General features: G+C 38.0%; 1 protein-coding gene across 1 annotated transcript; it reads left to right on the forward strand.

Annotated features, from left to right (window-relative positions):
• The first annotated feature begins 601 nt into the window (after positions 1–601).
• LOC137272813 (Fanconi anemia group B protein-like) lies at positions 602–8,679 on the forward strand. Its single transcript, XM_067805215.1, has 7 exons — positions 602–1,761; positions 2,085–2,336; positions 3,599–3,724; positions 4,642–4,790; positions 5,951–6,402; positions 6,862–7,099; positions 7,372–8,679. Exons 1-7 carry the CDS (start codon positions 772–774, stop codon positions 7,775–7,777), a joined length of 2,613 nt encoding a protein of 870 aa, XP_067661316.1. The 5' UTR covers positions 602–771; the 3' UTR covers positions 7,778–8,679.
• Positions 8,680–12,732: the final 4,053 nt, after the last annotated feature.

Consider the following 12,732-nt stretch of genomic DNA (forward strand, 5'->3'; position numbering starts at 1 on the left):
CCCCCTCCCCCAGCAATTTAACCCTTTTCACATTTTTCACTATGATTTCTGTTAAGGTTTTTACATAGGTTGCAATAAAGAAATAAATGAAAGATGTATGCATGTTTTCATTACAATTTATTTCGCTTCCGATCAGACAAAGTGGGAGACAGGACCAGATCGTCAACGTTCAAACTTGGAAAGTCATATCTGCAACTCCAAGTTATTAAACCCAGAAGAATTTGTTTCTGTATGAAGAAGCAAACACACATACACACAAAAACAATACATACAAAATTTACATATGTGTAATTAAACAAGCACAACTGAGTACACAAGTGCATTTGCGTTACTTTTTAATTGCATATCTAAAGAAGAATATATTTTTGCCGAGCACCCTCTTTATCAAATTAAAAAAAACAAATAACATTGATACTGAGAACCAATTATTCATTTTCACAAACTGACGAAGTGACACGGTAAAATAAAGAAGAAGTTGTCATATATACTATTTTGCGTTATACAAGGATTCGAACTTGACTATCACCTGACATCCGCGACCACGCTATATTCATGCCAGAAGAACAAAGTCCCTCCAGAGTTATCTCATCTTTACTTCTTTGTCTTCACAACTTTGATTGGTTGACATGATGTTCCAGATTTTCTGATTGGTCAAACATTTCGCGGAAGATTCAACATGGTGGCCAGAAGTTGCTTTTCCATTAGACGTGATTTTAGAAGTGCCTTTTTATTTTCGTTATGGGTTGATTGAAATTAGATATCACAGCGAATATGTATATCAGGGGACCGCACGCGTTCTGTTGCAATGGTGCATTGTATGAGGCATTTATTGACGAGAAATCCGGAGTAAACATGAATGTTTATAGTGTAAACAGGAGTACGACTTCGCCAGCTGTGTTGACATTACATGAGAACATAGTGTTCACACCAAAAGGAAAACGCCTGATCATCCAGCAAGCTGGCACTTTCACAGATGCGAATACTGGAGTAAAGAAACCATTTCTCCTTGTCCGTGATGACTTATCGCAGTCCCACTATTTATTAACTGTGATGAACACTACAGGTAACGAAAACAACACGGGGAAAAACAAACTCGGAGCAATACGGAAGCTGGTTTGTATGAAAGACGACGTGCTAAATAATGTTAAAATTGTTGATGGTCCAATGATTATTTGGACATGTGACCAAAACGTTAATATAGGATTCACCACAAAAGAAAAGCAAACAATTTTTGACAAGCATTCATTTCCAGTTTTAGATTTAGAAAAACAGGTATCTCATTTTACTGTGATCTCAACTGTGTCAACTATTGGTGGACTTCTGATGTTTATAAAACATTCATGTAAAAACCATCAGAGTGATGAAGAAGATTTATTCCAAGGACTTGAAGGAGATGAAATATCACTGGATGTGTGGTCAGTGAAACAAAATACAGACAATAAATCATGGACACAGAGGAAACTTGATTCGTCACACTTTTTGCCAGCACAGTATTCTGGTGCTATTGTTGATTGTCTGGTGAAGATTAAACCTCCCAATTCATCAGATGGAGAGGAACAGATGGAGAGCGATGTTGTGTTGTTATTAGATGGAGGGTATATAGTTACACTCAGGAATGGACGACTGTTGAACTGTTGCCAGGTGGACTCTAGTGTAACAAGTTTCCATGAATGGTATTTCATTGGTCTGTTTGATTCAACAACTGCTGTGATAAAGATGTCTCCATCTGAAGTGATCATAGTGGATAGTGGAAGTGGGAAGGTAATCAGGAGTTTAATAACACCATCCTTAATTGGATGAAATGCATAAAGCAAAGCCATAAATCGGATAATGTGGGACACTATCCTGTTAAAATTGTTTTACATTTTTCTTCAAGTGTTATCACTCCTTAAAATTAATTTTAGCATTGTCATGATAAATCACAACAATACTCATCCTTTAGTAATTTTCAAGCAGGTGATGTTTTGGAAAGGAAATGTTCAGTCCAAATTCACTGACATTTTGACTTGTTAAAAAACACCTAACTTGAGAGCACAATGATGTTATGAACAAACCAGCTGAAGAAAATATGTATTTGATTACAGGTAACTAAGACATGGTCAGAAGTGTCTAATGCCATGATTGGGGACTTCCTCCAGTGTGGACATACTCAGATACTTGTCACCTTCACAGAGGAATCATCACATGATGAGGGGACCTCCTGGATGCTGACAGATCTAGCAATGTGTGAAATACACTCCGGTCAGTGGACACCTGATGAGGAAGATGACCACGGTGATGACAGCAGTAGTAAAGGAAAGGCGTTGGCTCTTAAGGCGCTGTTTAACAATCTGCAGGTGGTTATATTGTTGATAATTTTACAGCTGAGAAAAATACCAAAATCAATATTTTACAGGCCTGATAAATATTGATATGATTATGATATCAGCATATAAACTTCATCATTATGCATGTACATGATATTCCCTTATCATCATTGGTGTCATTGTGTTGATTAGCTGGATTAATATTGATGTAATGATATAAGTGTCGTAACATGTCGATATACAGAGCTCCAGATAAGGCACGTATTTGCGTATTTTAATCAATAAAAATCACATTTAACCAATTAATTACAAATATGGGAGTACAAAAACGCAAAAAAATCACTTAAAACCCAATAGGTCTGTAATACCTTGCATACATTGCTCAGTTAACTAACTGACTCGTGTATGATTAGTTGTGGCACCCAAACTCTACAACAACATTAGCTAATGATAGGTGATGCCTATATATACATATACTATTATAGCAACTGTCCAGGATTTACTCTAGTAGCCACAGGACTTCCATGTTGAGTATTTACAAATGGCTGCCAAATGTTTGGCAATATGACAATTACTGAACTTTTAGTCTTTTGAGATGCATTTATATTTATGTATTTAGAAGAATTATATACCCAGTAAAGATAAGAAATGCTGTGTAAAAGTATGCAATTCTTTTAACTAGTGGGAGTATACAAAATGCTAGTTACTCCTAAAAAATGCAATTACTCGTGCATAAACAGACCTGGGAGTGATTACCCAATTGCTTAAGAAAATTTCTTGAGCTCTGGATATAGAAATTAATACAATTATGATTTTTTGTTTTTCACTGAATGTATTTGAGGCTAAGTAGAAACCATTCTAATCCATTGATTCTCACAATTTGTATCTATAGACACATGATAGACTATACAATACTGATACATTGATGTCATGATGTGAGATGGAATTTCTATTTACCAAAACTGGAAATCAAGGATGCATATTTTATGTTGTTTGCCATTTGTGTACCTAGCACTGAATATGGTCACAAATCTTATATCATTAACATGATTGTGAACCTTTTTGAAGAACCAGTAGCTGAAATGTTTTAAGATGTAGACAGTTTAGACATATTTGTTTTCATCATATCTGAACACACATATTGATAGTGGTTCTACATGTTTGAAATATGAATAACAAACATGTTGGAACAACATCATGTAAAGTTATGGTAGTATGGTAATGGGTGTTTGGCCATGTTGTTATAAACATATAGTAATTTAAATATCTTTCTGTTGGTGATGACAAGCTAGAGTTCAGCAGTAAACCTGTGTAGTGCGGAGCAGCATCTGTCCAACAAGGTCAAGTTTCTGCACAGCACTTGGGCTCATCTACAGCACCTGACTGGAGGAGGGGAGACAACACTTCCCCTGCCAGAGGTTAGTCGGAAACATGATGGACTAAATTTGCAAAACTGATTTAAGGTTCCTTTATTGTTCTGCTCAGGCAGTGCCTGGTTTCTTGCACCAATTTATTGGTTGTCTGTAATGCTTACTCTCAGTGGATCATCAGACACATTCATGTAGCTTGGTTTATGGTACGTAATGAATATCATTGACTGTCCACAAACTATTTAACATCATTCACACAGCTCCTTCAATAACTGAATGTTATGTCCTAGTTTTTCTTTGCATCTCACTTTACTATCAGTACCTTTCATTCGAAGTCCCAACTGTTTCAATCAGAATTGAGCTCACTCATGTATTCAAAAATAGTAAGTGACATTGAGGATTTTTATTTGTTTTGTATTGTCGCAAATAAACTATTAATATTTGCTTACATGGGAACATGTCTTGTGTATCACAGGATTAATGACCACAAATAGTCTCAATGATACTCAGAATAATTTGCATGGTGCAACTACAAGCATTACTAGGGACAGAAATTTTCGATAAACCTGGCTTGATAGTTTCATGTGCTTGAAGGACGTAACAAGAAATTTGACTTGGTGCCTTGGTTGGTTGTGTGTCTGACATGGTGCCTTGGCTGGTTGTGTGTCTGACATGGTGCCTTGGTTGGTTGTGTGTCTGGCATTATGCCTTGGTTGGTTGTGTGTCTGGCATGGTGCCTTGGTTGGTTGTGTGTCTGACATGGTGCCTTGGTTGGTTGTGTGTCTGGCATTATGCCTTGGTTGGTTGTGTGGCTGGCATGGTGCCTTGGTTGGTTGTGTGTCTGACTTGGTGTCAGTCATGATTTGTATTGCATCATTGAGTCACTGTTGTGCAAAGTTCGAAACATTGATATTTAAGAAAGACTTGATAAAGTCCTGCTCAAACGGATATTGTTTATCTTGTAGGTTCCACTATTAACCTTGAAAGATGATGGTTCATTGAAGGCCAAGATAACAGATCAGAATCTTCCAGGAATAAAGACGATAGTCAGCTGGCACACATCTATTGGCTGTCTCCATGTCATTGGTGTTGACGTACACAATGGCTCAAACAGGTTGGTCTTTGATGAAACATCACTTGAACATTGGTTCTCTGGACTGGCAGCACTTACAATTACCAGTTAGATCTGTTGATAACTGCCTTATGGTGACTGTCACTGTCATGATGTTCTTTAATTGGAGATGTCTTATAGGTTCTATCAAACCACCATTTCTTTTGCATTCAATGACACAGTTTTTACATTGCAGTAACACTAATTATTGATGAACTGTCTCCCCCTACTGTCATTTGTTACAACTTGAAACACTGATGTGTGGAAGCCAGTGGAATTTGTTCAACCAGGGGCAGTTTCAGCTTCTCATTCTTGAGTTAGGTTTGGACACACAACTCTTCTCACTAGACATTTTGTCATCACTGAGTCTTTCCCACCAACATCTTCTAAATATTGTTTTCCCCATTTGATTATGAACCTTTCCTTTCCTGCCATGCCAACCTAAAAAAGCATCTTGTCACAAATTCTTGTGTTTTCTGAGCAAAACCAGTTCCATTTTTCTGTTTCTATTTACAGCACAGATTTCCAAACTGGTTTCTTGACCAGTTAGTACTTTTGTCTTTTTAAGTGTTAATCATGTTAATAATTCTATGTACAGTCAGGCTGCATTAGTCCGGGCCCCGATAGTCCGATTTACTGTGTAAACTCATTAACTGTTGATTCATTAATCTGGTGCTTCACTCTCCAGATCCAAACATTAATGAGCGGTAACATAGTAGCCAATTACACATGGTTAGGCTTCATAAATCCTGCAGTGCATCAAAAAATTTCGGTTAATCTCCTTACCTCATGAGCTTCATTGAATAGCGCTGATCTTCATCGGTAAACTTCAATGGTAATTGGTAAGTGAAGTGACTTTTCTGAGTTGAACCTGTCATTAGTTCGTGATTTTAATCAATCAATAGGTCTCACACGCCGTTTGTCATAGCTAAATCTTTGGACAGACATACTGTTCTTATGTTCTTCTCTCCATACGACAAAGGGAAGTAACTGTATTGGCATACATAATGGTTCGTTTCAGTTGTCTGTACGTTTCACTCTCCGCAAGTGTTTGGATTAATGCTACCTGGCTGTATTCAAATGTTAGCTACAGTCAGTCACATTCAGCAGTTCAAATATTTAAGGTGGCGGATGACTCAGTGTTGCATGTTCATGTATTGCAGGACTCTACATTGCTGCACACTGTCACTAGTTCAACATTCAACAATGACTGAAGCCCAGGATATATCATCAGTATCAAAATGGCTGCCACATGTATCTTCTGATAATACAGATCATATGACATCTGAAGCACATTCAGCCAAGAGGCTGAAACTGAACCCTCTCATGGAACTGCCTACCATGCAACAGAAGGAACTGCCTCTCAGACCAGGTGACAGGAAGATGCTAACTGTCAGCTTTGATGGCATGGAGGTTGGGGTACAACATGGCTGGAAGTTGTGGGTGTTCCTGATGTCCAGGGAACATGTTCCTACTGTGTCAGAGTCTGGAGATCAGACTGAAGGAACTCCTAAAGAACTGACAGTTTGTTGTGGATCTGTTGCCATGACAACAGAAGATTATCTCAAGGGCACATATGCAATTGCACCAGATTTGACAAGTGGCAGTGTGAGAGGTACTTTGGCAGGAGGATTGCCATGAAATACATGTTTTGTTTTTAAATATATTCAAAGTAGGGTGCATGCTCTTTTCATTGGACACAAAAGAAGAACTGAATTCTTGCAAATTATGCTCAGCATTATGATAAATTCCAGACACCTATATTTGTTTTTGCTTACCATTATGGATTCTGTGGGCCAAACTGACTTAATGGGGAAGGTGGAATAGGAAAGACAGCTGAGATAAGTTTCATGCCACTTTTAGCAATATTCAAACAATATCTTTGGGGGACACCTGAAATGGACACATTGTACCCATGTGGGGATGGAACCTAGGTCTTCAACTTGACATGCAGACACTTTAACCACTAGGCTACCCCACGGCCCCCAAGATGAATGAAACCAAAAATGTGTCAAGATATAGATAAGATAATTAGTTGCTTGTCAGTCATATGACAGTATTTGCCATGTTTCAGATCCTGAAGTAATACAGTCATCATTGTCATCTATTCAGACTTGCAACACTCTGGTGCTGACATCGGCCTTCACAGACCTCACCCATACTGCTGGCATCATTGAGGCTCAAACACATTTTCAGCATGCAGCCACCCTCAGCTGTCTCTGTCCTGTTAACTGCCCCCCTCTACAGTATGTTAGGATCACATCTGTGTCTGTGCTGTCACAGACTAAAGTCCATGTTTGTGTATGGACAAGGTAGTTTCTTTGGCTCGTTTCTTTGGTTGTTTTGTAACAATATCTGAAGACAGTTTGGAACCATATGCCATCATTTCTATGATAGTTGTTAACCAGCTTTTCACTGAAATCTAAGATCTGCATATGTTTTTCCTTTTCTTGTGTGTTTTATATATGCAGATGTGTGTGTGTGTATTGTTTCATATATATTGTTTTACATACATATCTGTGTTTACTGATGAAACTAGTCTTTGATACACTGTCCAAATGTTTTTTTGATGACATTCTTTCAGAGACAGTAACCAACTAAACCTTCTTGTGGCCTATCTGTCATCACACCTCCCTGATGATGTCATCATCTCACACAATGAAGATGCTGAACTTCAGTGTGCTGTCAAGGATGCTGTGTCCTGCCTGAGTCAGGAGGTGAAGACACTGTCCATGAGTGTGAAGACACTGTTGGAAGACAGCAGCCAGGCTGTGAAGGCACTGATGAGTTCTAGTGCCTCAGTGGCTGGTGTGACGCATCAGGATCAAGTATCAGACTTCCAGCAGAGGTTCCGTGAGGAACAGGATGCTGTGCACAGCTGTGTGGACACCAGAGTGACTGTCAGGGATACCAGGGTGTTGAGAAACAACATCTGCAGGCTGCAGAGACTGACAGATGAACACATGGCATGTATGAAGAGTACGGACTGATACTGTATGGGTGGGATGTGCTTTGTTGTATTGACTCATCACATCATGGTTACACAGAACCTTGAGGTGATGTGTGAGAGAGCTTGCCCTACCACTGGGTCAGTGTTTCAGTAAAGAAGAGCCTTGAGAAAAAGCATAGGTTATTTAAATCAAGCATCAAAGAAGTCATGATTTTAACATTAAAGGTTAGTGTGGTAGACTATTGGTTGAACCGTTCACTCATCAGGCCGAAGGCCTGTGTTTGATTCCCCTCATGGCTACGATGTGTGAAGCCCATTTCTGGTGTCCCACGCCATGATAATGCTAAATATTGCTAAAAGCAGTGTAAAACAACACTCACTCACTCACTCACTCACTTTGTGTTAAAACAGGTTAGGTCTTAATGGGATCAAACACATAACCAGATGTAAATGCTATTTTTAACAGAAATGATTTAATATTGATGGATTATTGCAAGTCAGCATAAACCAATTATGTTACAGCATGTAACAATATGAAGGTCAGAAATGGACACATCAATGGTTGATAGCATGACCAATTATTCAAACCAGTAAAAACACCAGGGAATATATGTGACTATGTGATATATAAGATCAGTGAAATATACATATTGGTTTGTAAAATTAGAAGCTACAATATTTTAATTTATTAAAGTTACCGTAAAGGTGTTCAGTTATATGTGTAATTGGACTGTCATGTTATTAAAACATAATCTTGCTTAGCTGATGAGAAACCATCTTATATTAATGTATTTGATATTTAATTTCTTTTACTTACATTTTACATTTGTTACATATATTACTAAGAAAATGTTACTTGCTTTTAGACAAAATGTTCATATGAACAGTTTTAATAAGAGACACCATGTTTTTTCTGAATCAAAATACATCCATTTGATTGAGCATGTGATTTTATGTGTGCTTCGCCACATCTAAGAAAAACTTTTTTGTATGTGGATAAGACATTATTCAGGCAAATTGGTCTGAAAAAGGATCTTTTTGCATCAACTCATAAACCTTTCTAAAAACACAAGCGGTTTGATTCATGTACAATGATGATTAAGCACGTGAGTCTATGACACAAGACACAATAATAAACAGAAAATCAGCACTCTCATCCCTGGGGAGGGGGGATGGGTGGGTGCGGAAGTCAGAATACAACAAGAGAAATGGCTTTCGGAGTCAGTGAACAAAATATGAATATACATGGGCTGTATATATCTATTTTGACTAATTATGCCTTCATAACCTAACCATACTGTTTGAGGGCAAGAAGATACTAGAGGAAATACATTTCTGTGTTGTCTTGACAGTCAGTTTGATAATGTTTTTTAACCATCTCTGAAAGTTTTTTTTCTTATTATTATTAGTAATTAAGTGGTAAGTACTACAATATAGTTTAACCAAAAAAATTGGATAAATTCCTCCACTTCCACAGGGCAAACTGAGTACAAAAGAAGAACCATGTAATCAGGTATAACGTAACTGATGTATAAACTATAAACTCGTGACCAAGGAAATGGTTAGAATATGATTGGAATCCCTTGGTATGGGTCCTAGTTTGGGGAGTATTATTTTCAGGATTTTTTGGGCCAGATTTTGCAGTTTAAAGTAACTTTGATGGAATCCTTACAATATACCTTACTTGGTCAGATATGTTTCCATTCTCAATATTTTGTTGAAAATTATCGTTTTTTTTCACCCACTGGTGCCATATTTTATTACCATTATTTTATACACATCTACACATATTCATGTCCTCATTTTATCAGCTGCACATAATTTTCAGTCATTTAGCGTGGACACAAAACTAAGTTATGTAAGAGTAACTACTTGTCATGATTTGTCGACAGTGATCGTAAATGAGATCATAAAAAAGTCCAGGTTTCAGAAGCAGTGAAAGCAGTAGAGGAACCAGCTGGGTTGCACATTGGACTTCATGCTCTGAAGGCAGTTTCTGCTCTCCCAGACAAACTGTTAGACCTTGGCTTGAGCCCAAGGACTCAAAGACAACATCGACTGAATCGTATTTGATGATAACCTTCAGTTTGGGTTCGTGAGACGTTAGTTTTAATTCAGGGGTAGTTCAACTGCCACACTTAAGCAGAGTGGCAGAGCCTGGCAAAATTACGTTTTGCAGCAGACATTAATGGAGCTGGTTTTCATTATCATTCAATCAAAACAAGAAAATAATTGGTAAAAATTAATTAGCTTGAAACGTCAGTAAATTTAACTGAACACAGTTGACGATTTTTATGACATCTCTGAATATTCATCAACAGCAAACAACAACAACAACAACCGCAACAACCTTAAAAGTACTAATAAACAAACAATGAATAATGCGCTTATTACAAGAAAACACCAAACTACATGCTTGTCATTACCTCCATGTATCGTGTACGGTGATGCTACCTGTGTTCATAGAGTATAGCTTAAAGTATAGATTTAGTGAATGGACAACAGATGATGATGTACATGGTTTTGTTGAAGTTGCTGGACCACTTTCAGACAGTTGGACTATTTTCAGACAGCTGGACCACGACATAAAGCATAATCAGAAAACGTAATAAAATGCAACACCAATGGGCTTAGAAACAACTTTAGAACTACATCCCAGCTTCAGATGGTTCTGCTTTTCCGGGTGTTCCGTGGATGAGACATGTTCCAGTCATGGCGGATTTCTGGATGTAGTTGAAGTGAACACACTCGTACATCTCCATACACAGAAGAGCACAGTCTTCCTCTGCCTCAGCTTGCTCCACTTTCAGCAGCTCTATCTCCCAGTCATGGCCTTGGTAAAAGGTGCACATCGGAATGCCTGCTACAAAATGTGAGACAGGACTAGTTACAGACCACTGGATCTTCAAACTAAAATGTGGAATGGCTTGCCAACATGGTGTAGTAGTAGAAAAACAAATTATGTGTCACGGCATGTTATGGATAACTGTAAGCTACTGAATCATTCTAGATTTCAAAATCCCCTTTATGTTTATGCCACCTGTTTGATAAATATTATTCGACTAAATAATATAGTAATAAGATATTTGGACTTGTTCATATTCTTACACCTCAGACAGCCCAGTGTCTTTTCCAGCAATGCCTAGTTCGTGTGTTCTCGACGGTAAACAATTCTCAACTCAGAGCATGACAGAAAGTGCAATGAAACATACAATGATACATCCTTTTTTACAGATAATATTATACATAAATTTTTACCAAGAACATACCATGATTTCGTTCACAAAACTCTTTCTGTTTCTTTCCTTTGGAAAAACTGTAGAATCTGCCAGGACCCTGTAGTTCTGCAGAACAAATCAAGGTCAGAGAGGACAAGGTCCAACCATACTGTGAATGTCAGTAAAGGTTTTTCAATGCTTCAAAATTTCAAAACTTCACACTTCAGCGCATTGAGGGTGTTCACACAGCATTTTCAACAAACCCTGTTTAATTCCAGCAATTTACCTGTGTCATAACATCTCTACGGCTAGCACCTCAGCTACTATTTCCGAGACAAGTTCCGTAATATTTGAGATATTTTGATTAGTTGGAACCAGTCCGCTATGATTGTGTGACATGATTGTGATGTATGTTCTGTTTGAATGGATCACATGGTGAGATATTTTCTCTCTGAGCTTTGGCAAACAAACAAACGCGTTTATATCTTAATTGCTTCCTGACTGACGCAGTTTCTTAAGTTAAGTCTTTCCCATAGTGTCTACCCCAAAACAAGATCATGCACAAAAGATGACAACCGTGTCAAAAATCGTATGAGTCCAAAAAGGGGTTAGAGACAATGACTTCGTTTCTGACAGACGTATTTCAAATTAATGCACACCTATCTTCTGGAATCTTTTGAATTCATACGATCTCGAATGCAAAGGTGTTCCACCTATAAGTTTGCAATATGTGCAGCAGTGTCTGCCCTGAGCAGATGACCATTTTGATTGGTGCTGTTGAAGAGATGAACCTTCCTAGACCCCTGACTCCCCTGTAAATGTACCATTGGTATAGCCACCGTGAAATAATGTACTCTGTTACTTAGTAACAAGTTACCAGAACAAATGGTTTGATTCATCATTACGTTATAATTTATACTGGATTAATCATCCATAAAATTTTCTTTAATGGATTGTACCATGCGTCTATAGAATGCCATTAGCTGAAAGTCATGTTTCTATGAAACGCGAGATCAAAAAGTTGATGCCTGACGTACCTTCCACTTCACAAGCAACAAACTTGTATCGTGAACAGTTTGCCATTTTGAACACAGCCTTATTTTCCACAAATTTGAAGGTGGCACACTCGTGGTTGGAGGAGAAATCTGGCTCCCCACTCTCCCACTCAAGTTCAGAAGCTTGGATCGCCCAATCCAATCCCTCCCACAGAAAGGACTCTGTACGACTGTCGTATTGCAGACCTGACCAGAACCGCGAAGCCCTAAGAAGGTGGAGTGAAGTGATCACTTGCACAAAGATAAATCACAAGTAGAGTGGAAGTGGCGTGGCTACATTCACGTTGAACTTCTATATGAAACGCCAACAACAGTCACTTATACAAAAACGCAAATATAATCAACACAATTACAAACGTAGCTCTCACATTATTTATACCGATTAGTATTGATGCCTTGTATTTTTATAGTTCCATATACAAGACAATGACGTTTGGCTTTTCGAACATGGTCTTGGGCATTTGGGCATTGACTTGTAAACAAAGACAAGCAAACAAACACAACAACAACAGACAAACAAAAACAAACAAACGAAAACAAACAAAACAAAACAAAAAAACCCAAAATCCAAAACAAAACAAAAAGCCGTAAAAGCCTGAAGCAACAATCTACGGTAAAACGTTAAAAGCTGTCTTGTTTGATCTCTGCCCTGCCAATTGCACGTAGCAGTTCCCGACATGACATGCACTGCACGTCATAAACGTTTGATTTTAAGACAATGA

This window comes from Haliotis asinina, chromosome 2, assembly GCF_037392515.1.
Source record: "Haliotis asinina isolate JCU_RB_2024 chromosome 2, JCU_Hal_asi_v2, whole genome shotgun sequence".
Lineage (NCBI taxonomy): Eukaryota > Metazoa > Mollusca > Gastropoda > Lepetellida > Haliotidae > Haliotis > Haliotis asinina.